Source organism: Macaca mulatta, chromosome 11 (genome assembly GCF_049350105.2).
Source record: "Macaca mulatta isolate MMU2019108-1 chromosome 11, T2T-MMU8v2.0, whole genome shotgun sequence".
NCBI classification, from domain to species: Eukaryota; Metazoa; Chordata; class Mammalia; order Primates; family Cercopithecidae; genus Macaca; species Macaca mulatta.
The window spans coordinates 140,378,380-140,404,109 of record NC_133416.1 but is presented as its reverse complement, the minus strand read 5'-3'; the positions used below and the strand labels follow the sequence as shown (position 1 = coordinate 140,404,109).

The 25,730-nt window shown below is 41.7% G+C and overlaps 2 protein-coding genes across 6 annotated transcripts in view; both read right to left on the bottom strand.

Annotated features, from left to right (window-relative positions):
- The window catches only part of ZNF268 (zinc finger protein 268), a 277,188-nt gene that overhangs the window by 143,246 nt on the left and 108,212 nt on the right, over positions 1-25,730 (bottom strand). The window lies entirely within an intron of this gene.
- Positions 1,116-23,785, bottom strand: ZNF84 (zinc finger protein 84). 5 transcript variants are annotated; one of them, XM_015109772.3, is made up of 6 exons: positions 23,653-23,785; positions 19,190-19,394; positions 11,480-11,548; positions 11,234-11,360; positions 10,461-10,556; positions 1,116-3,775 (listed from the first exon to the last, which is right to left on the bottom strand). In XM_015109772.3, exons 2-6 carry the CDS (start codon positions 19,202-19,204, stop codon positions 1,797-1,799), a joined length of 2,286 nt encoding a protein of 761 aa, XP_014965258.1. In that variant the 5' UTR covers positions 19,205-19,394; positions 23,653-23,785; the 3' UTR covers positions 1,116-1,796. The 5 variants fall into 5 exon arrangements, with proteins under 5 accessions (XP_014965258.1, XP_014965257.1, XP_077812052.1 ...); XM_015109771.3 differs by having other exon boundaries at positions 23,749-23,785; XM_077955926.1 differs by lacking the exon at positions 11,480-11,548.

Genomic DNA, 25,730 nt, shown 5'->3' with positions numbered 1-25,730 from the left:
ATACGTTTCAAATGATAAAATGGAAATCTTGTTTCCTAATACAGACAGTTCCTGACTTAAGAGGATGTGACTTACAGTTTCTCAACATTACAATGGTATCCATACAACTACTATTTTTCACTTCCAGTATTCAATAATTACATCAGATATTCAACACCTTTTGATAAAATAGACGATGCATTAGAATGTGTTCTGAGAATGTTTAAGGTAGGCTAGGCTAAGCTATGATGTTTGGTAGGTTGGGTGTATTAAATGCATTTTCGACTTACAATAATTTCAACTTACAATGGGTTTATTGGGATGTAACCCCATTGTAAGTTCAGGATCATATGTACTTTTCCAGTGACCACAGAAATTTGCTAGAAAATAGGCTTCCTTGAATGTCAGAAATGTTTTTCCAGCATAAAATTCCCTAATACTTTACATCTTCCGAAATGTGATTTTTTAATAATTCATTTATTCATCTAAATTTTACAAGATATTTTATGCAACACAAAAAGCATAATAGCAGCACAAAATATCCATGATACTTTATCACAGTAAATTAAAATAGTGGTATTTGGGTTACATATCACTTAAGATACATATATATATATATAAAATACATGGAGACATCTCACTAAATGAGAAAAAGATTTGATACAGCACTACTTTATTTCATTTAGTTTGGGTGTTGTAATGTAGTTCAAATATCTTTATTTTGCTAATTCAGATATATATTACTATGGTATTCTGTGGTTCCTGCCTTTGCATATTTATTTTATATAAACTGTTACTCAGACTCTGAGGATGCAGAAGACTTACATAATGTTGGCTTCAGTTACTGAATAGAAAGGTCAGTAAAAACAAAAGACCCCTTATGTATGTCTATAATAAGGAAAAAGAAATGGGTTATCACTCAAGGTACTTATTAATGTAGCCATGTTACATGACTTTCCATTCTCTATATTATTGTTAAAAAATAAAAACCAGTGGTGTGTAGTGTGTCTTCACAGACATCAGAGGCACTATAAGGCATATGCATTTCATAATCCCAAATACATTAAATTATATGTCAGTTCAAAACGCAAAACATATGTGACACTAGAAGATAAGCCACAAATACCACTAAGAAATTTCTTAGATGTTTCAATGGCCAATTTATTCACATAATTTTATTCACATATTTTTAAAACTTCACACTTCAAAGTGAACAACTGTCAACCACTTAGAATTGGGTATTTTTGGTACCCATGTCTACAAAAAGTGTATGGCTTCCCTTGCCAGTACTATACTGAGGGGCAAGTGTTCCCAGTGTCTTTAAATTGTTAGATTCTCCATAATATGAATTCTCCAAAATACAAAATAGTTTGGTTTCTTGTTGCACTATCCCATATTTAGTAGTTTCATAGAACTTCATTCCTAAGGGCATTTCCTTATGTACAATGAACTGTCATTTCTTAAAAATATTGCCTCATTTCCTGCATTCATGGGGTTTTCCCTCATCTCCAGTGGGAATATGTCTAATAGCTTAGGAGACTTGACTTCTGGAAGGCTTTTTGATATTCACACGATTCTTCTTTGCTGTGAATGTTCTACTCTGTAAGGCTTCACTATGGTTTGAAAAGTTGTTGAGATGCACTGCATTCATAGGTTCACTCTGAATTAAGATCAGCTTTCCATACACCATCTCATTTAGAGTTCTCACCCTCAAGGAGTGCAGACACATAACACAATGTGACTGTCTAAAAATGTTATCATAATTGCATTTTCTGAAGTCCAAGATGATCTGTCAAAGACTACTATTAACTGTATTTCTAGGATTTTTTTACTGTATGAGTTCTCTGATGATTGATGAGCTGTGACTTCTGTGAAAAAGCTTTCCCACATTCAATGCATTGATAAGGCTTCTCTCCTGTATGAATTCTCTGATGATTAACCAGCTGTGATTTCTGAGAGAAGGCCTTCCTACATTCACTGCATCCGTAGGGTTTCTCACCTGTATGTGTCCTTTGATGTGGTATAAGGTGGGACTTCCGAGAGAAAGCTTTGCCACACTCACTGCATTCAAAAGGCTTCTCTCCTGTATGTATTCTCTGATGATTGATGAGACTTGACTTCTCCCTGAAGGCTTTTCTACATTCATTGCATTCATAAGGTTTTTCTCCTGTATGAGTTCTCAGATGTCTAATTAGCTCCGACTTCTCAAAAAAAGCTTTCCTACAAAGACTGCATTCATAGGGTTTCTCTCCAGTGTGAATTCTCTGATGGGTATTTAGCTGTGATTTCTGGGAGAAAGCTTTTTCACAGTCCCTGCATTCATACGGTTTTTCTCCAGTATGAGTTCTCTGATGAGTTGCAAGACTTGACTTCTCACCAAAGGCCTTCCCACATTCAGTGCATTCATAGGGTTTCTCCCCTGTATGTGTCCTCTGATGTGATATGAGATGTGACTTCTGACAAAAGGCTTTCCCACATTCACTGCATACATATGGTTTCTCTCCTGTATGAATTCTCTGATGATTAGTGAGACTTAATTTTTCACTGAAAGCTTTCCCACACTCACTGCATTCATACGGTTTTTCTCCCGTATGAGTTCTCTGATGTCTAACGAGCTGTGATTTCCTGCTGAAGGCTTTCCCACATTTACTGCATATAAAGGGTTTTTCTCCTGTGTGTGTCATCTGATGCGATATGAGATGTGACTTCTGGGAGAAGGCCTTCCCACACTGAATGCATCCATGAGGTTTCTCTCCTGTGTGGGTTCTCTGATGATTAATGAGACTGGACCTCTCTCTAAATGCTTTCCTACACTCGCTGCATTCATAGGGTTTCTCTCCAGTATGAATTGTCTGATGTCTAATAAGCTCTGACTTCTCAAAGAAAGCTTTTCTACAATCACTACATCCAAAGGGTTTTGTTCCTGTGTGAGTTCTGTGATGTGTAACGAGTTGTGACTTCCTGCTGAAGGCTTTCCCACACTCCCTGCATTCAAAAGGTTTCTCACCGGTATGAATTCTCTGATGGTTAATGAGATTGGACTTTTCACTAAAGGCCCTCCCACATTCACTGCATCCATAGGGTTTCTCTCCTGTGTGTGTTCTCCAATGCGATATGAGATGTGACTTCCGGGAGAAGGCTTTCCCACATTCGCCACACTCATAGGGTTTCTCTCCTGTATGTGTCCGCTGATGGGATGTGAGCTGTGACTTTTGGGAGAAGGCTTTACCACACTGGCTACAATTATAAGGTTTTTCTCCTGTATGAGTTCTGTGATGTGTAATAAACTGAGACTTCTGGGGAAAGGTTTTGCCACAATTACCACAGCCAAAGGCTATGTCTCTTATATGTCTGCTTTGATGTTTAATGAGACTTGGTTTCTTACTGAAGCGCTTCCTACATTCACTGCATTCATAGAGTTTCTCCCCTAAACGATTTCTATGATATATGATAATCTGTGACTTTTTATAGCTCTCTTTATATTTATCACAGTCATAGTACTTTAACCAGGTATCAGTATCCTCAGGCTTGGAATGGAGAAAAAAATTATCAAACACATTAAAGTCATCTGATTCTGCTTTTCCATAATCTCCTTTTGGAATAAGCAAATCTAAATGATGTTTTAAAATCAATCCATCTAAGTCACCTTCGTTGTTTGATTTCCTTAAAGGAACAAAGTTCATGTTCAGATTGAAATTTTTTCCAAATGCATCACATTCATGACCTCTTTTTATAATTTTAAGCTTGTCTTGGTTATCCTGGTGCCACATCATGTTACCATTTACATTCCAGACTTCTATAAAGGAAAAAAAAAAAAAAGTTTGGTTGTGCTTTCTAAAAAAAAAAAAAAAAAAAACTAGAAATGCTATGTTGAGAGGTTGGCTGCTTTTAAGGCTTAGTTTCCTAGTCTGAAGTAAGTCCCAAGTATAATAACAATCTTCTAGGTATTGCAAGGAACTACTCAAAACAGAAACAGGAAACTGACTGGAGATTAAGTCACCTTTGGTTGTTGACAACTATGTTTATTAAATGGAGAATGTAAAAAACACATGAAAAGCAATGAAAAGCAAAGAAAAAAGGTTGGAAGAAGCTTTGACCCAATGTTTTGAGTAATTAATTCACTCAATACTTTCTGAGTATATACTATGCCCAGGTAGTGTGTGAGGTATAGAGACACAAAAGAAAAAATAAGCTCTTGTTATTATAAAATTTACATTGTAATGGAAAAGATAAAGAAATAATATTTTTAAAACAAAACTGTACACTGTAGTAAATACTAAGAAGAAAATGAACATATTTGAAAGAAAAATTAGGTAGTCATTTCAAGCTTAAAGAATGAGAAATATTTTGCATATTGGTTCTCATTCTAAAGTTTTATTTAAGCTTGCCATATGCATCTTCACGTTGCTATTAAGAAAGCCACTTATGCAACACATTTTCCAAACCATATCATCTTTCATCTAAACTATTCAGGCACAGAACTTTAAAATCCATGTGTACTTTCACTAAAACCATCCCAAGACCCAAGTTCCCATTCTAAAAATAATCTGACAGTTTGACAGTCAGTTGTTATATAGCTCTATTTCCATTATCCTCATGATATAACCATTTATACTATTATAAGTGAACTTCAAAATATGTATTTTTTGAGACAGGGTCTTGCTCTGTTGACCAGATTGAAGCGTAGTGTTGTGATGCAGCCTCAACCTCGAGGCTCAAGAGATCCTCCTACATAAGCCTCCCAAGTAGCCAGAATACACAGGTGTACAACCACTATGGCTGGCTAATTTTGTTGTTCTTGTAGAGATGGGGTCTCCCTATGTTGTTCAGGCTGCTCTTGAACTCCTGGGCTCGAGCAATTCTCCCACTTTAGCCTCCCAAACCAGTAAGAGACTTGGTCTCTCCCAGAGTGTTGGGGTTTCAGGCATGAGTCAACATGCTGGGCCCATTTTTCAACAAAAATCTATATTTCAAATTTTTTGTGAGGTTGTACCTAGAGGTAAGAAAGATAATCAGTAATGTGAAAACATTCTACAAATTTAAATGTCAACTGAAGGTAATATATTTGTTTTTTTTTTTTTTTTTTTTTTTTTAGACGGAGTCTTGCTCTGTCACCCAGGCTGGAGTGCAGTGGCCGGATCTCAGCTCACTGCAAGCTCCGCCTCCTGGGTTCACGCCATTCTCCTGCCTCAGCCTCCCAAGTAGCTGGGACTACAGGCGCCCGCCACCTCGCCCGGCTAGTTTTTTGTATTTTTTAGTAGAGACGGTGTTTCACCGTGTTAGCCAGGATGGTCTTGATCTCCTGACCTCGTGATCCGCCCGTCTCGGCCTCCCAAAGTGCTGGGATTACAGGCTTGAGCCACCGCGCCCGGCCTAGGTAATATATTTGTAGAATTATATGGTGGAGGTAGAATCAATAAGATTTGCTGATGTATTTGGTATGGAGAAAATAAAGGAAAAAAGAGAATCTAGAATTACCCTTAGGTTTGGAGTTTGAACAATTTGGTAGATTATGGTGTTAATGCATTAAGGAAAACTGAGGGAGAAATACATGGGTTCAAATCAAGACTCCACTATAAACATATTAATTCTGTTTTTTGAGACAGGGTCTTGCCCTGTCACTCAGGCTGGAGTTTAGTGGTGCAATTATAGCTCACTGCAGCCTTGAACTCCTGGGCTCAACTGATCCTCCCAACTAAGCCTCCTGAGTAGCTGGGACTACAGGTGCATGCCACCATGCTCAAGATAATTTTTAGAATTTTTTGTAGAGATGGGATCTCACCATGTTGCTCAGGCGGTTTCAAACTCCTAGGCTCAAGTAGTCCTTCCACTTCAGCTTCCCAAGTTGCTGGGATTACAGGTGCAGGCCCCCACAATTGACACTGTGTTAGGCCTAACATATTAATTTTGAGATGTATGTGAAGTTTCGACAAAATGGTATCAGAAAATATGGGTGCAGAAAATGAAACATTTATAAATTAAACTTACATTCATGTTATTTTAAATGTTATTAAATTATTGAACTATTAATACTTAAGTATGTGTTTTAAATTTACATCTGCCTTCCCCCATCTTTATTTTTTTTCCTTTTAGAAAAATGTAATTGCCTTATATTTGGTCATTTGTGGTATATCCCAAATAGTCCCACTCTCTCCATCACTTTCTCTGCTGTATTCTAAACTATCACATTATCTCAATGAAATACCCTGCTAATTGGTTTCCCTGCTTCCAATTACATTTTCTACTTGGCAGTGAGAATAAACTTTCACAATTCTAAATCAGATTTTACTTTTCAAAATTTCTTGACTCGCTTATAACTCCATTGTGTTGCCTACAAGTTGAGATATGATCTAGTTCCCATACTCTCTCCAATTTATCTGCATCTCTCGGGCATACTGACCTCAGCCACATGGGCTTCCATTCTGTTTCTAAAAGTAACTAAACCATTTTCTGACTTAACATATTCTTATTTGTCATTCCTTTTGGAGACACTCTTTCCCATGCTCATTTCACATCTTTCATGTCTACAATTAGTTTTCCCATGTCTTTCTCTGTTATGGACTAAATGTATCTCCTCAAAAATTGTACACTGAAGAACTTCCAGAACGGCTGTATTTGGAGATAGGACCTCTAAGGAAATAAGATTAAATGAGGTCATAAGGGTAGGACCCTGATCAAACAGGGTTATCATCTTTACAAAAATAGATATGAGGCCAGGCAGTGGCCCACCTCTGTAATCTCAGCACTTTGGGAGGCTGAGGCAGACAGATTACTTGAGTCCCAGAGTTTGAGAGCAGCCTGGGCAACACAGTGAAACTGTGTCTGTACAAAAAAAAAAAAAAACCTGTTTTTAATTAGCTAGGTGTGGTGATGCACACCTGTAGTCCCAGATGCTTGGGAGGCTCACTTGAGCCCAGGAGGTCAAGGCTGCAGTGACCCATGATTGTGCCACTGCACTCCAGGCTGGGTGAGTGAGACCTTGTCTCGAAAAAGGAAAAAGAAAAAAGAAACCCCACAAGAGATCCATCTATATCTATCTATCTCTTTCTCTCTCTCCATGTACACACTGGGGAAAGGCCATGTGAACACATAGTGAGAGGGTGGCTCTTCACAAGGCAGGAAGAGCCCTCCCCAGAAAACAACCATGCTGGTACCTTGACCTTGGACTTTCCATCTCCAAAACTGGAAAACCAATTTCTGTTGTTTAAGCTCCCCAGAATATGATATTTTGTTATGGCAGACTGAGCAGACTAACCCATTCTCTCACCTAATTTATTTCTGTAATAACACTTAGCAGGATCTGAATTTTTTCCTGCTTACTTACTACCCTGTTCTTTTTTTGTCCTCTAGCAAGTAAACACTATGTCAGCAGGAAATATATATCTCTAATGCTCTATTATACCCACAGTACCTAGCACAGTAACTTAAAAATAAAAGAAGTCAATAAATACTCTATTTTCTCTGAAGTAGTCTGTGTAGAAAAGAGCTTCAGGCCCGAAACTACCATCCATAGAAAGTCCTGTTTGCAAGACTGGCCCTCGGCTGGCATCTGAGAACATGGGTTTCAGGAATGTCCCTACTATTTCCTAACTGATAATTACTATGCTAAGACTGTATACAAACAGTATGATCAGCACCTGTTAGGCAGAGAATACCTATAGGACCAGCTCCCAGTAAAGACCTTGGGCACTTATCTCTAATGGTCTTTCCTGGGCAGAAACATCAAACACACGTGTTACTATATTTTTGCTGCAGGGGGATAGTAAACTTTGACCCTTACGGGAAGGAGGGAGCTTAGGACGCCTGCAAATGGGTTCTTTCAGACTCTGCCTGTGCCTTTTTCACTTGTGATCCAGCTGTGTCCTTATAGTGCCACTGTAATAAATCTTAGTCATAAGTACAAATATGCTGAGTCCAGTGAGTCCTTCTAGTGACTCTGAACATGGGGGGATCTTGGAGACCCTGACACACAGTCCCCATTTGTGTAATCTTGATAATTAGCTCTCCACTGCCTTGCAATAAAACAAATGTTCAGTGTTTACGTGCTGAATTTTTTTTAAAAAAGAACACAAATGTCTCATCTTCTTAACTCCTATGTTTCTGGAACTTATTTTCTGGTCTGTCTTTGTAATCCTTTTCAGTAAAGGATTAACCCCACTGGGTGAGTGGATCTCAACTAAAAAGGGCACATAAAAACGACAAGAAGTTTCTCAAATTACAAATCCCAGTCTTACCACATAAAACAAAACAAAAAAACAAAAAACAAAACAAAACAAAAAAAAAACCAGGCATGGTGGCACACACCTGTAGTCCCATCTACTTAGGAGGCTGAAGCAAGAGGATCACTTTAGCCCAGGAATTTGAGGCTGCAGTGACCTATGATCATGCCACCACACTGCAACCTGGGCAACAGACCAAGACCCTGTCTATAAAAACAAACACAAGGCTTTTGGAAAGAAATTTATCAAATATTACACGTTCTATAACTAAAGTGAAGACATTTAATTATAAGCCCCTGCATCCATGTGTGCAAACAAAGCTCAGGGACCAACGTTCTAAAAAATATTATACATACTATGATCAGGTCACAGATGGGACTTCAGCAAAAGCTGAGAAAAATTTAGGCTGGGGTAGTCAAGGAACATTTCATAAATATGAATGCAGTGAAAACCAAGTTCCTATGGAAAGGATTAAGAATTTCTAGGTCACTAGTATAATACCCTCAAAAGTTCAAGACATTACATATCTGAAAACACTTGAGAAATGTTTAAATGGAACTGACCATGAATGGGGGGAAGGAAGAAATAACTGAACAGGCAGCAATAGTGTCATACTATGGAGGTCCTTGAAAGCAAAGATTACAAGTCTGTAGCAGATGCTGCCACCGCCCCACCCATACGCTGACCAGATTCCTACCGGAGGCACTCACGACTCTCTACCCAAGAACCTTCTCGAGCTGAAAGCACAAGACTAGTCTGTATGAAGGGACCCTGGACATTCTGGATACTTACTGTGGCAGAGGAAACCTCAAGATGAGAGATGGGAGTTAGTACATAAATACCTGGGTTTCCTGGTACCTCAGAGTGTCAAGACTGAGGAATATTCTCACAGTGCCTCAGAGGCACTCAGCAGAACTGAGCATCCACTACCCACAGCAGTAGTCAGAGCATCAGCCCACCCTTCACTGGCATTAATGCCCCCAGCACTTCCATGGTCTGACTTGTCCATTCTCTCACTACATTTGTGGGGACCACGTCCCCAATAAGTTCTTACACTCACATAAGTATCTGAGGGTCTGCTTTGGAGGGAACCTGAAGTAAGTCAATGTCACAAAGCAGATAATGAGTAAAGAGGTTCAACTGATTAGAGTAGTGTGGGAAGCTTTAGGAAATAAAATATGGTGGCATCATTAAGGTAGCTTGTAAAATATTAAAAACTGGATCTATCTAGCAATTTGACAACTTCAAAAATGGGATATCACGGACCTGGTTTTAAGTGGAAGCTGAGGAAGGAAGGCTTTAAAAAGATACTTTCCCAACAGAAAAAAAATTTAAAACAACATGAAAGGATGGTTGAAAGGCGTTATTCAGCCATGTGCAGTGGTTTACACCTGTAATCCCAGCACTTTGGAGGCCGAAGCAGGCGAATCACAAGGTCAGGAGTTTGAGACCAGCCTGGCCAACATGGTGAAACCCCGTCTCCACTAAAAATAAAAAAAAATTGGCCGGGCGGGGTGGCATGTGCCTGTAGTCCCATAAAAAAAAATTGGCCGGGCATGGTGGCATGTGCCTGTAGTCCCAGCTGCTGGGAAGACTGAGGCAGGAGAATCGCTTGAACCCAGGAGGTGGAGTAGTGAGCTGAGATCGCACCATTGCACTCCAGTCTGGGTGACCTTAACGAGACTCCGTCTCAAAAAAAAAAAAAAAAAAAAAAGGAAAGGGATTATTCATATACTTCATGGTGTCTAATCTGCAGGAAAAAAACACAAAGGAACCTAATTTAAAAGGGAGGATAAGGATAAATTGGGAGAAATAATGGCTCCATTTTCTAATATAATGAGACTGAACAGACTGGGGCTTTGGAGGGTGGTCTTTTGGGCATCAGAGATACCCAAATTGAAGACAAAATCGAGATGCTTCAATAGACAAACGGAGGTGTCTTTGACCACAGGGGAAGCAGGGACTGAAAGGGATTAAACATGTGAGGACAGAATACCAAACAAGAAGTCAAGGTCCTAGATGTCACAGAGAATAACGTCATGGCCAAGATAAGCAGGACACATTTCATTTTAAGCTATAAAGAAGCTACGTCTAAATGTGACTTACTTGAGTAGCTAATGTCAGTTGTTCTGAGGTACCACTGAAGGTTTAGAGATTTTGGAAAGAGATCCCTAAAGCACATTTCAGAGAGGCCAACCCATCAGTGACCAGATGACACGGGACTTCCGCTTTCTCCCATCTGCCTGGTTCTCACACACTCACCTGGAGAATCTGAACTTGGAATTTCTCCATCTCCTACCCATGGCTCTTCTCCTTGCTCCAATTTGAAGATGACATCTGGTTTCATAACTTCATACCCTGTTAAGGGAAAAATTACAAAGGCCTTGGGCCCAAATGCTTGGGGTTTAGGGCCTCTGAAGATGAGCAAGGTTTCACATCACAGTTGGCCTGATAAAGCTGTACCTCAACAGAGTAAGTAATTCTCAAAGTTACAGTAACAGTCTCCCTGGTGGCTAATAGGGTCTAGTACAAAGCGCCACTGAACACTTTAGAGGCTCTGGAGCCAGCAAGCCTGGGTTTACATCCAGGCTCTTTAATTTAATAGTTGTTAGTTCTTGGGAAAGTTACTTAACCTCTCTTGGCCTTGATTTTCTCATCAGGAAAAATGGATAACGGTACTAGCCACATAATCTCTGATGATTAAATGAGTTGATATATGTAAAGCACGTGGTATAAGATGTGGTATACAGTAAGTTACATGCATTAGGTGCTACCACTACTGCTCAAACTATTACTCAAACTATTACTACTTAAGTTTCAGAGGCTGCATAACAAACTTACGACTTCATTATTGAAAGGTGAGACCCAAATACTTTCTTGGTGTCATAGTCCAAGCAACTGTGATCTAAATTTCAGGTCTAAAATCATTAAAAATTTCAGAAGCCTAACTACAGGCTTCTGAAACTTCCCAGCAACTAAAAATAAAAGGCAATGCATTGGGCATGGTCCGAGATACTCAAGAAAGCTTTTATTACCCAGTGACACTAGGCTGCTATAGTTCTCCAACATCACATCCTTGTATAAATTCTTCTGAGAGGGATCCAGGAGCTGCCACTCTTTTTGGGTGAAGTCCACAGATAAATCATCAAATGAGAATGACTCCTGTAAGAGCACAATGCTAGTAAACCTGAAGCAGTTAACACTGTATGATGTGAGAAAAAAATATTGGAGTTTGAGCACTTTATTCTCATAACAAGTTATACAAAATGCCATGTCCCTACCTTTGCATATTTTGTGTGATAAAATGTCATTGTGCATTCTTCCATCCTTCCATTTATACAACTGTTAACCTGAAGAATAAAGAGAGAGGCTCTCCAGAAGAAAATTATGTTTATTTGGGAACAGAGTACTGCCATGGGAAGACACGTGCCACAGTAAACTACATGTGTATTCAGGGAAGTAAAGAAAGACAAAGGTGTCTACAGTCATACCACCCTCAATGCGCCCGGTCTCGGAAACTAAGCAGGGTCGGGCCTGGTTATTACTTGGATGGGAAGAAAGACGAAAGTTTTTAAACGAAAAAAATGAGGTGTGGCCGGGCGCGGTGGCTCAAGCCTGTAATCCCAGCACTTTGGGAGGCCGAGATGGGCGGATCACGAGGTCAGGAGATCAAGACCATCCTGGCTAACACGGTGAAACCCCGTCTCTACTAAAAAAAAATACAAAAAATTAGCCGGGCGTGGTGGCGGGCGCCTGTAGTCCCAGCTACTCGGGAGGCTGAGGCAGGAGAATGGCGTAAACCCGGGAGGCGGAGCTTGCAGTGAGCTGAGATCCAGCCACTGCACTCCAGCCTGGGCGACAGAGCAAGACTCCGTCTCAAAACCAAAAACAAAACAAAAAAAAAGAGGTGCATCACGTAATTGTTCTGAAACAGTTCTCCCTGGCTACAAAGATCAATAATAAGGGTGACACCAGTCCAAAGCTGGACAGGCAGCTGCTGGGCAGATGTCCCAATAAAAGTATTTTTGTGTAAGGCTTCAATGGCCTTTGTACAAGGCTGTGGCTTTTGCAGTCTTTTGTGATAATTTTTATCAGGCCTGCAAGTGTGAGAACACTCTTTTCACAGGCTTCCCCAGCTCTACCTGTCGGGGTTAAAAAAAAAAAAAAATTCACACTAGTGACTCCATTTTGATTCTGACGATTTCACAGAAGACACACAAACTGGAATAGGAGACTTTAAACCCCCTGAACCACCAATAAAATATTTACTGAACCTCAAATTTGGCACTGGAAGAGGAAGTAGCAAAAGAAAGAAAATAGGATAGGCAAGGGGGCTCACAACTATAATCCCAGCACTTTGGGAGGCCAACACGGGAGGATCACTTGAGCCCAAAAGTTTGAGACCAAACTGAGTAATATAGTGAGATCTTGAATCCACACAAAATATATATAAATATTAGCTGGATATGGTGGTACCTGCCAGTAGTCCCAGTTACTTGGGAGGCTGAGGTGGGAAGACTGCTTGACCTGGGAGGTCGGGGCTTCAGTGAGCTGTGATTGCACCACTGCACTGCAGCTTGGGAGACAGAGTGAGACCCCATCTCAAAAACAAACCAATACACAAAAATGCCAAGAAGGAAGATAACAAAATAATACTTTCAAAAGTCACATTGTCTTACAGAGGGCTGCAAACATGCACTTACAAATAAAATAAATTTATAATAACTAAGAAATAAAGGAGAGTACAGTGTGGATAAAAAGCAGGGAGCGCTTCACTCTTAGGCTCTATGCAAAAGGTAAAATTGAAATGGGTTTTAGAAAATTAGTTGTTTTCCACAAAAAAAGAGGAGGCAAAGGCGTTCTGGGAGAAGCAGCTTTGATTTAAAAAACAAAAACAAAAAACTGTGAGGACTGAGGAGATACAAAAACATCAGTCTGACAGGATAATAGGGAATGGGATAGTGATGAGATTAAAGGCCACAGTGGGGGCTGGGGCAGAAAGTGGTTAGTTTAGCTAGGACACTTTCTTGTTGCCAAGTTAGCCATGAAACACCTTACAAGAAAGGGGATGATAGAACCAAACAGATTTTAGAAAGGTGACTAGATTTTGGATCAAGATGGATTTCTGTGTCAAAGTCTCCTAAGATAAAAAGAAAACACAAGCACACATCTTTTAAAAATCTAGAATGCCACCGGAAAATCAAAAAATAAATTTGACCCTAATAGCACACGATACGCTTTAAAAGGAGTCAAAGAATTTGAAGACAGATCTACAGAAACTGTCAGTTTTGAACAGAGAGAAAATGACTTAAAAATGAACAGAGCTCAGGACACTATCAAATAATACCAAAGAATCTAACGTGAGTGTCATAGAGTCCCAGAAAGAGAAAAGAAAGAGCATGGTGAAAATAAAGTCTCAAGAAATGATAGCTGAATATTCTGTAAAACTGGCAAAAGATATAAACCAAAACATTCAAGAAGTTCAGTCAATGCCAGACAATAAACATGAGGAAATCCACTCCCAGACACATCATACATGGCTAGTGAGGAAATCCACTCCCAGACACATCATACATGGCTAGAAGGAAAAAAAAAATCACATCACTTAAAGGGAACAGCACTTCAGATAACTGCAAATTTCTTTCTTTCTTTTTTGAGACAGAGTTTTGCTCTGTCACCCAGGCTGGAGTGCAGTGGCACAATTATAGCTCGCTGTAACCTCTGCCTCCTAGGCTCAGGTGATTCTCCCACCTCAGCTTTCTGAGAAACTGGGACTACAGGTGCATGCCACCACACCCAGTTAATTTCTGTTTGTTTGTTTTTCAGACACAGTCTTATTCTGTCACCCAGGCTGGAGTGCAGTGGCCTGATCTTGGCTCACTACAACCTCCACCTCTCAGGTTCAAGCAATTCTCCTGCCTCAGCCTCCTGAGTAGCTGGGACTACAGGCACCTGCCACCACGCCTGACTAATTTTTGTATTTTTAGTAGAGACGAGGTTTCACGATGTTGACCAGGCTGGTCTCAAACTCCTGACATCAGGTGACCCACCCACCTCGGCTTCCCAAAGTGCTGGGATTACAGGTGTGAGCCACTGCACCTGGCTGAGAGTAAGCAAATTATTGTCTTAGGCTGGCGTGGGAAAAGGAATTGACCAAAAATGTCACAAAGATTGTTTTGGGGTGAGGAAAATCTTCTAAAACTAGACTGTGATGATGGTTATACAGTATAAGTTTACTTAAAAATCACTGAATTATACATTAAAATGGAGGATCTTATTGAGGTCATACCTCAATAAGGCTGTTAAAAGATATTATAGGCTGGGCACAGTGGCTCAAGCCTGTAATCCCAGCACTTTGGGAGGCTGAGACGGGCGGATCACGAGGTCAGGAGATCGAGACTATCCTGGCTAACACGGTGAAACCCCGTCTCTATTAAAAAATACAAAAAACTAGCCGGGCGAGGTGGTGGGCTCCTGTAGTCCCAGCTACTTGGGAGGCTGAGGCAGCAGAATGGCGTAAACCCAGGAGGCGGAGCTTGCAGTGAGCTGAGATCCGGCCACTGCACCCCAGCCTGGGCGACACAGCGAGACTCCGTCTCCAAAAAAAAAAAAAAAAAAAGATATTATAAACTTGCGCCAACATACTTGACAACTTAGATGAAATAGCTATATTCCTTTTTTTTTTTTTTTTTTTTTTGGAGACGGAGTCTTGCTATGTTGCCCAGGCTGGAGTGCAGTGTGGCACAATCTCGGCTCATTGCAAGCTCTGCCTCCCGGGTTCATTCTCCTGCCTCAGCCTCCCGAGTAGCTGGGATTACAGGTGCCCGCCACCATGCCCAGCTAACTTTTTGTATTATTAGTAGACATGGTCTTTCACCATGTTGGCCAGGATGGTCTCAATCTCTTGACCTCATGATCCGCTCTACTCAGCCTCCCAAAGTGCTGGGATTACAGGTGTGAGCCACTGCACCCGGCCAATAGCTATATTCTTTGAAAAACAATGAACCCAAAGTGACAAGAAGAAACAAAATCTGAATTAATCCTGTAACAGTTAAAGAAACTGACCCCACAATTTAAAACTTTCCCTCAAAGAAAATGCAAGATCTATCTAGTTTTAGTGGTGATTCTTCCAAACATTTAAATAAAATGATCTGGCCAGGTGTGCTGGCTCATGCCTATAATTTCAACTATTTGATAGGGTGAGGCAGGAGAACTGTTTGAGGCCAAGAGTTCCAGACCAGCCTGGGCAATATAGTGAGAACCTGTCACTACCAAAAAAAAAAAAAAATTAAACTAGCTGGACTTAGTAGTATGTGTCTGCAGTCCCATCTCCTTGGGAGGCTGAGGTGAGAGGCATGTTCGAGTCCAGGAGTTCAAGGCTGCAGTGAACTATGACTGTGCCAAGGCACTCTATCCTGGGTGACAGAGTGAGACCATACCTCTTAAAATAAAAAGAAAAAAAAGTTATTGCTGATGTTTTTGTGATTATGAAAAATCTAATCAAATCTAAAGAAAAATCATTAGAACTAATAAGTGAGCTTAAGAAGTTCCTGGACGGGTGTGGTGGCACACGCCTTTAATCCCAGCATTTTGGGAGCCCGAGGTGGGTGGATCACAAGGTCAGGAGTTTGAGACCAGCCTGCCAATATGGTGAAACCCCATCTCTACTAAAAAAAAAAAAAAAAAAAAAAAATTAGCTGGGTGCAGTGGCACACCTGTAGTCCCAACTACTTAGGAGGCTGAGGCAGGAGAATCGCTTGAACTCGGGAGGCAGAGGTTGCAGTGAGCCGAGACTGTGCCACTGCACTCCAGCCTGGGCGACAGAGTGAGACTCTGCCTAAAAAAAAAATAAAAGATAAAAATAAAAAAGAAGTTCCTGTATACAAAGTCAATATGCCAAAATATAGCGTACTTCCATGTTTTAGCAAGAAAAGTCTTTCAAATAACAAAATTTCAGATACCATTTACTGTAGAAATGACTAATGGCAGGTTTGGGACAAAAAGATGAAACCTGTGCCTTATTGATCAAGAAGAAATGATCAAAGTAACGCCACCATTTTGCAACTCCCAATGAAATAATCCATCTATGCCATGATCATTTAAAAAATGCTGGCCGGGTGCAGTGGCTCACACCTGTAATCCCAGTACTTTGGGAGCCCGAGGCAGGAGGATTGTCTGAGCTCAGGAGTTTGCAACCAGCCTGGGCAACACAGTGAAACCCCGTCTCCACTAAAATACAAAAAATTAGCTGGGCATGGGAGCGTGCATCTGTAGTCCCAACTATTCGGGAAGATGAGGCAGGAGAATCACTTGAATCCAGGAGGCAGAGGCTGCAGTGAGCCAAAATTGCGCCACTGCACTCGGCCTGGTGACAGAGTGAGACTCCGTTTCAAAAAAATAAATGTTACCACAAGCAAACTTCTTTCAGAAGACAAGCAAACATGTGTCTTCTGAAAGAAGTACATACCACAACCTCTGAAGCATTCTTGCCCAAAAAAGCTAAACTTGAATGTGACCAACCCTCTAGATCAGATCTGTCCAACATAACTTTCTGTGATGACGGAAATATTCTTTAACTACGCTATCCAATTCATGGATATCTAACTTGTGGCTACTGAGCATTTTGAAATGTGGCGAGCGTGACTGTGGGATTTAATTTTAATTAATTTAAATTTAAATAGTCCTGTGTGGCCAGTGACTTCTGTATTGGACAGCACAACTCTAAATTTACCTATTTATAGCAAATACAGATGACAAACATATTAACACCACCAAATACAGGTGACAAACATTAACAACACTGTTGCAAGTGGCAAAATCCACACAGTAGGAAACTATACAGAAAAATGACCTGGCTTCTTTAACGAATAATTTGGCTAGAAAAAAGTAAGAACCAACGGATTAAAGGAGATTGAAGAGACAGATGAACCAACTGCATTGTATGAACCTTCCTGGGATTCTGATTCAAACAAACAACCACCAACCTCTGAACGTTACGAGAGACCTGGAAATGCGAACACTGACTAGACATCAAGAAGCCACCTCACCGGGCGCGGTGGCTCCCGCCTGTAATCCCAGCACTTTGGGAGGCCGAGGCGGGCAGATCACGAAGTCAGGAGATCAAGATCATCCTGGCAAACACGGTGAAACCCCGTCTCTGCTAAAAACAGAAAAAGTTAACGAGGGTGTGGTGGCGGTGCCTGTAGTCCCAGCTACTCGGGAGGCTGAGGCAGGAAAATCACTTGAACCCGGGAGGCAGAGGTTGCGGTGAGCCAAGACTGCACCATTGCACTCCAGCCTGGCGACAGAGTGAGACTCTGTCTCAAACAAAATAAAAAATAAAGAAGCCACCTCAATTGGAGGAAGGACTGCAGTTGCAATTGTAGTGAATGTCACAAAATGTGAAGTGAAAGAAGACAGAAGTGAGCATATCCTACAGCAGACAAAATCAAATATAGTGTTTAAGAATGCGCAGAGAGGAGCAAAACTATAAAGTCAGGAAATGTTTACCAAAAAGGATCCTGGTTACCTCTGTCAGGAGGAAGAGGCTGTGATAATTGGGAGAGGGCAATGAAGGGACTCATCTGGGCTAAGAATATTCTATTTCTTGACCTGAGTGGTGGTTTCATGCATATTCCACTGACAATAATTCATCAAACTGTATTTTTTAAAACGTACTTTTCGGCATGTAAATTAGGCCTTACAGTTTAAAAAGGTAAAAAGTAAATAATTATGGTCATGAAGTCCTGCTCTGGCATTCTATCCTTGGGACATACTCTGAAGAATGCTATGAAAAATGCCGTAAGGTTCATGCATTTATTAGTGTTTCTCTTGAGAACATTTACCCACCACAGTAGCCCCCACCTATCCACAAAGGAGATGTTCCAAGACCCCGGTGGATGCCTGAAACCAGACAGTACCAAACCCTATAAAGACTATGCTCTTTTCCTACACATACATACCTATGGTGAAGTTCAGTTTATGAATTAGGTACAGTAAAAAATAAATAACAACAATAATAAAATAGAACAATTATAACAACATAGTGTAATAAAAGTTACCACACACTGAGACTATAACTTCTGCAGTGTGAGGTGTGACAGCAGAATTAGCATGTATTTATTTTTCCTTCTTCATAATTTCATGAATAAATTTGTTCTTACCATAGACCTTAGCAACCTCAGCCTACCTTTTTCGTTATGTTTAGAATTTTCACCTTTTCACTTAGAGCTTCTCTTTGATATATCCGAATTACTAGCATCACTACTTTTATGTATGGAAGCCATTTTAAGTAAAATATGGGCTACAAAAATACAAGCACCGTATTACCATGAGCTGATCTGACAGCTCAGATGGCTCCCAAGTGACTGACAGGTAAGCAACATATACAGCATGCATCTGCTGGACCAAGGGATGAGGCAGGTCCTGGGTGGAACGGTGCAAGAGTTCATCACGCTTCTCAGAACAGGTAGCAATTCAAAACTTACAAATTGCTTATTTCTGAAATTTTCTATTTAATATTTTCAAACCATGGGAAATTAGGAAATTAAAACTGCAAAAATCAAAACTGCAGATAAGGAGGAACTACTGCATATCTCTTATTCATAAGACTTCATCAAGGAAAAATAAACGAACACCTGATAACCAAGAAATATTTACTTCCTATGGGCAATTACCTTTAAACCATGCAAAGCATATAAAAGCTCACATTTCTCTATTACGACTGCCAAAAATTTGAAAACAAAGTTTGCAGCTCAAATGCAGTAATTATGTAAGATGTTATGGCTTTAAATATGCTATAAATACTCAACCCTAAGAATCTGTCCAATAGTTAATGTATCACTGTGCCAATTTTGTTCCAATCCTGATCATCTATTCTGAGGCTATTTTCCTCTGATTTCTTAACTATTTAAACTTTTCTTTTTCACTGGAAGGCTTACACATCTCTTTTAATTCCCTGGGAAAAAATAAGAACTAAACAATCAACTCACCTGTAACATGGTCATTTTCTGCTGCTGTACGAGATGATCAGCAAGGCTGAGACGGGTTCTACTGTGCGTCTCTTCTGCTTCTGCCCCAAAACTGTGGAGAGAGGGCTTGGCTAGGTCTTCTACACTGAGAATGAATTCCTGGTTCCAGCAACTCCTTTTTTATCTCACATGAGCACGCTTATTTGTAGGGACCAGGATCTGTGGACTTTGGGAGAAATGTACTTCAACTGGTATATTCACATTGCACATGAAATCTTTTTCTATCTTGCTAGGAACTTGGAATTAATGATCATCTAAGGCCAGAGGTATGCTTGCTATATAACTGAAACAGGTTCTCAGGGAAACAGAATATAGTAAAATGGAACAGTGGAAGCCTAGGTCTCTGCAAACAGATAAGGAAATATCAGAAATAAAGTAACTGTGAGATTCACTCAATATTCACTGTGAACGCCGAAATGCAAGTCAGTCTAACAGGTGCTGTTAGGAAAATACAGTTTATACGATTTGTATGAAAACAGATTTGAGTTTCAATCAACTTTTTTCCTTTACCAGTTAGATGACTTTTGGCAAAAACAAATTTCACCATTCTGAGCCTAGTTTCCTATTAAAATCTTCTATTAATATATCCTTAACTTGGCCAGGCGCGGTGGCTCAAGCCTGTAATCCCAGCACTTTGGGAGGCCGAGACGGGCGGATCACAAGGTCAGGAGATCGAGACCATCCTGGCTAACATGGCGAAACCCCGTCTCTACTAAAAACACAAAAAATTAGCCGGGCGAGGTGGCGGCACCTGTGGTCCCAGCTACTCGGAAGGCTGAGGCAGGAGAATGGCGGGAACCCGGGAGGCGGAGCTTGCAGTGAGCTGAGATCTGGCCACTGCACTCCAGCCTGGGCGACAGAGCGAGACTCCGTCTCAAAAAAAAAAAAAAAAAAAAAATATATATATATATATCCTTAACTTATGTCTGTCAATTCTATCCATTTCAGAAGGAAATGGGTTAAAATCTCACAATATGACTAGATTAGTCAGTTTTTCCTTATAATTCTGCTGATGTTTGGATTATATGCTTATGGCTATATTGTTTGATGCGTCATGGTTAAATAGAGGGTTTTAAAACATCATTGTGTAACAATGCTTCATACCCCAAATAATGCTTTTTGCCTTAAAATCTATTTTATCTTAGACGAAGTCTGCAACATCAGCATTCTTTCTTTTTTTTTCTTTGGTAGGGTCTTGCTCCCTCACCCAGGCTGGCATGCAGTGGCACAATCATAGCTCACTGCAACCTTGAACTCCGGGCTCAAGGGATCCTCCTGCCTCAGCCTCCCAAGTAGCTGGGACTACAGGTTTGTGTGCCTCCATGCCCAGTTAACTGTTTTTGTATTTTTTTTTTTTTTGGTAGAGACAGGATCTCACTACGCTGCCCAGGATAGTCTCGAATTCCTAGGCTCAAGTGACCCTCCCGCCTCAGCCCCGCAAAGTGCTGGGATTATAGGCATAAACCACCACAACTGGCTTCAGCATTCTTTTGGTATTTACCTGGTATGTTATCATCTGTTCAACTACACTTAAAATCTCAACATCATTATCTTTGTCCCTTATAAGCAGCTCAGAGCTCAAATGTATGGGTGTTTAAAAAAAAAAAAAAAAAAAAAATCCAAATTGGCCAGGCGTGGTGGCTCACACCTGTAATCCCAGCACTTTGGGAGGCCAAGGCGGATGGATCACCTGAGGTCAGGAGTTCGAAACCAGCCTGACCAACATGATGAAACCCCGTCTCTATTAAAAATACAAAAATAAACCGGGCGCGGTGGCACGCATCTATCTGTAAGCTCAGCTACTTGGGAGGCTGAGGCAGGAGAGTTGCTTGAACCTGGGAGGTGGAGGTTGCAGCGAGTGGAGATTGTGCCACTGGACTCCAGCCTGGGACAACAAAAGTGAAACTTCATCTCAAAAAAAAAAAAATCCAAACCAACAGTCTGTCTTTTAACTGACAAATTGAATACATTTAATGCTTATTGCGGTTATTGTTTTTTCCCCCTCCTTTCTTGCCTTCAAAGCCTCAATTTCTGTATTTGCTACAATGGTGAGGATAAAGTGGGCCTCACAATGGGAGTCTAAGAAACAAAAGAGGTATTAAAAGGAAAGTGACTTGGGCCTTGTAATAACTGTTACAGCTAACGTTCCAGTGCTTTCTATATGTGAGACAATATACTAAGCATTTTAAATGTAACTCTTATGCACAACCCTATGCACAACCCTATGAGGCGTTTAACATAATCTCCGTTTTACAAAGAGAAAACTGGGACAATGAGTGATCGTAAAATGTGCCTGTGATTGTACATTTAGTAAGTAACAAAATTCAAATGTTAATTCTCTATCCTGCTACATTGAAAGCATGTACTACTAAAGTCATATCGTCATTTGTGCGTATCTACATGTACAAACACACAACATAAATCCTGGAGTCAGCTCCTATTCCCATGCACACATTCAGTCACTAATTCCCACAAAAACACAAATGAAGGACGGCCTGCCTCAACCCTGTACCACACTAACAAGCAGCACTTTAACTTGTTTTTTGTGGTTCAAACTTCAGTGCCAACTCAGAAACACACAGCAGTTTCTCCCAGTTATACAAGAAATGACTCCTTTACACCTTAAATTGTGATAATACATAAATCTTAGAACGGAAGCTGGCACACAGGCACACTAAACATATATTAGCTATAATTATTATTATAAAAGTAAAATATGATGGCAAAACATAAAAAATGTACACAAGCTAAATAAGAACTGTTATCTATGATCTCACCACAGGTAACCATTCTTGAGATGATGGAAACTATTGTGACATTTTTCATAAAATGGAAGCATAGGGTCATATTTAAAAACTGTTTTTGTTTTTTTCCCATTATGTGAAGAACATCTTTCCAGGTCAATAACCTTATTTCTGTAAGATATCAACAACTGGCCGGGCGCGGTGGCTCAAGCCTGTAATCCCAGCACTTTGGGAGGCCGAGGAGGGCGGATCACAAGGTCAGCAGATCGAGACCACAGTGAAACCCCGTCTCTACTAAAAATACAAAAAAATTAGCCGGGCGCGGTGGCGGGCGCCTGTAGTCCCAGCTACTCAGGAGGCTGAGGCAGGAGAATGGCGGGAACCCGGGAGGCGGAGCTTGCAGTGAGCCGAGATCGCGCCACTGCACTCCAGCCTGGGCAACAGCGTGAGACTCCGTCTCAAAAAAAAAAAAAAAAAAAAAAAGATATCAACAACTTATATAAAATAATGAAAAAATAAAATCCAACTCATAATTGAAAAAAAGTCATAAAATATGTAGGAATATCAAGATCCATATGAAGCATACTAAAAACACCAATGAAAACTATAAAAATAGAATTAAAGAAATTTATAATTCGATTTTATTTTAGGATAGGAAGACTTCATATTGTGAAGGTAATTTGACCTCAAATGATTTATATAACTCGTTCAACTCCACTCAGAATCTCAAAATTCTGAAGTTTACGTGTAAGGAAAAAGGTTCAAGAACAGTTTGAACACTTTTTTTTTTTTTTGAGACAGGGTCTTACTGTGTTGTCCAGGCCGAAGCGCAATGGCATAACCATAGCTCACTGCAGCCCTGAACTCCTGGGCTCAAGTGATCCTCCCACCTCCGCCTACAGAGTAGCTGGGGCTACAGGCATACCCTGGACGCTTTTGGAAATACAAAATAATGAATGTGAACAGGCCTACTGTAATACATATAAATTATAATAATTATAACATCTGACAGTGGCTTCAGAGAGGTTACACAGATGAAAAAAGCAGAACTGTCTATGCCAGAGTCAGCATGTAATAGATGTAGCACTTCAAAGCCATGAGTAAAACTAAATTATTTAATGAATACGAGAATATTTGAAAGAAAATAAAGGTAGCTATTTCATACAACTACTTCCAGATGGATTAAATTTTAAAATAATGGAAACCCTAAGAATGTCTTAAAAAAAAAAACAAACCACAGGTGAATTATATGCATAATTTGAGGGGAGATGTCGCCACACGATACAAAAGACAAAAGTAATTTAAAAAACTGTAAAACAGTCAATAAACGTAACCATTAAAAAATACAGGGCCAGGCATGGTGGCTCACACCTGTGCTTTAAAAGACTCTTTCGACACCGGCAGAGCCAGGCTGCGGGCGGATGCGGTCCAGCAGGGCAGCCGCGCCTCAGGGCCACGGCTCGGCAACGGGGCTGGCCCGCTGTCGAGGCCGAACGCACGCGAGGCCCACGCCGGCGCCTCCACGCCCGCCTGAAAGGACGCCCAGCAGCGGCGCCTCGGGAAAGGCCGTGCCCGCCCCACAGCCCAGAACCCGCGCGGCTCCGCGGCCCACGGCATCTTCACGAGCCGGCCCAGCCCCACCCCGCCCCAGCCCCGAGTCCGCGCGCGGACGTCCAGGACCTTGAAGCCGAAGCCCTCCGCGGCCACTCCCGCGCGCCTCCCCCGCCATCCCTGGAGCCCCCAGCGCCGGCCCCGCATTAAACGCACTAAACTCACAAAAGACGCCGCCGCCGAGTCGCGCTCGAGCACGCGCGCCCGCGGCCCCGCGATCACGTGATGCCGCCCGGTCCCGCGCCCCGCGCACGCGCCGGAGTCGCCGGCCTTTGTGCGCTCCCGCGGCTCCGAACGGGCCGGGACGAGTAGGGGACTGCAGACGAGCACACTCGCACGCGCGCACACGCGCACACTCCCCTCTCACGTGGCAGCGAAGGACAAAGAGGAAGAAAGGGCCGCCAGCAAGCTTTGCCACGAGTGCATATGCGCATGCGCGAAGGACGGAGCCACCGCGAACTCAACTTCCCAGGGTGCCCCGCATCCGGAAGTGCCTGTCGCCTGGAGACGCAGTGACGCCAAACTGGCTCACACGGTTTTCTGAGAAACATGAAGGGAAACCGAATCCACCAATACTCTTTTTTTTTTTTTTTTTGTTCTTTTTGAGACGGAGTCTCGCTCTGTCGCCCAGGCTGGAGTGCAGTGGCGCGATCTCGGCCCACTGCAACCTCCGCCTCCCGGGTTCAAGCAATTCTGCTGCCTCAGCCTCTCGAGTAGCTGGGACTACAGGCTCCCGCCGCCACGCCCGGCTAATTTTTTGTATTTTAGTAGAGACGGGGTTTCACCGTGTTGCCCAGGCTGGTCTCGAACTTTTGAGCTCAGGCAATCCGCCCGCCTCGGCCTCCCAAAGTGCTAAGATTACAGGCGTGAGCCACCTCGCCCGGCCCACCAATACTTTAAAAAGACAATTGGTTTGACTTCAGTTGAGGAAACCACAAAAACATAAATATATTTACGGAAAGAAGCTAAGAATTAACAGAAAAAAAGTAAAGCTGATCCATAACTCGAGTGGTAGGGAGAATTATAGGTAAGTCACGATGCTTATGAAAGAGAGATGGCGCCGGGGAGATGGAGGAGAGGAGAGAGATGAAAAAAGAGAAATAACTACAAACATAGGAAATTGAACGTGGAATCTTTTTTTTTTTTTTTTTTTGAGACGGAGTCTCACGCTGTTGCCCAGGCTGGAGTGCAGTGGCCGGATCTCAGCTCACTGCAAGCTCCGCCTCCTGGGTTCACGCCATTCTCCTGCCTCAGCCTCCTGAGTAGCTGGGACTACAGGCGCCCGCCACCGCGCCCGGCTAATTTTTTGTATTTTTAGTAGAGACGGGGTTTCACTGTGGTCTCGATCTCCTGACCTTGTGATCCACCCGCCTCGGCCTCCCAAAGTGCTGGGATTACAGGCTTGAGCCACCGCGCCCGGCCTGAACGTGGAATCTTAAAAAGGCAAACTCATAGAAACAGTGGAAGTGTGGTCACCAGAGGTCAGGTGGCGAGAGTGGGAAATGAGATGTTGGTCAGATTTTTTTTTTTTTTTTTTTTTTTTTTTGAGACGGAGTCTCGCTCTGCCGCCCAGGCTGGAGTGCAGTGGCCGGATCTCAGCTCACTGCAGGCTCCGCCTCCCGGGTTCACGCAATTCTCCTGCCTCAGCCTCCCCAGTAGCTGGGACTACAGGCGCCCGGCACCTCGCCCGGCTAGTTTTTTTTTTTTTTTTTTTGTATTTTTTTAGTAGAGACGGGGTTTCACTGTGTCAGCCAGGATGGTCTCATCTCCTGACCTCGTGATCCGCCCGCCTCGGCCTCCCAAAGTGCTGGGATTACAGGCTTGAGCCACCGCGCCCGGCCGGTCAGATGTTTTAAAAAGAGAACAAACTTGCAGTTATAACATGAATAAGTTCTGGAGACCTAATGGACAGCATGGTGACTACAGTTTATAATGTATTGTATATTTGAAATTCACTTAGAGTAAGTGAAATACTCTCATCACACATACCCAAAGGGTAACTATGTGAGGTGATGGATACATTCATTAAGTGGATTGTGTCAGTCTCTTCACAATGATATATCAAAAGATCCTGTTGTCACCTTGAATAGATACAATTTTATTTAATTTTTTCTTAAACATTTTATTGATGTTATAGAGGGATTTCT

Excerpts from the sequence above, each read along its gene's own strand:
- ZNF84 (XM_015109772.3), bottom strand. Across the intron at positions 11,361-11,479 it reads ATCACACAAAATATGCAAAG|GAGTCATTCTCATTTGATGA; the intron begins GTAGGGACATGG and ends GTGCTCTTACAG. Across the intron at positions 3,776-10,460 it reads TCCAAGTTCAGATTCTCCAG|AAGTCTGGAATGTAAATGGT; the intron begins GTGAGTGTGTGA and ends TTTCCTTTATAG.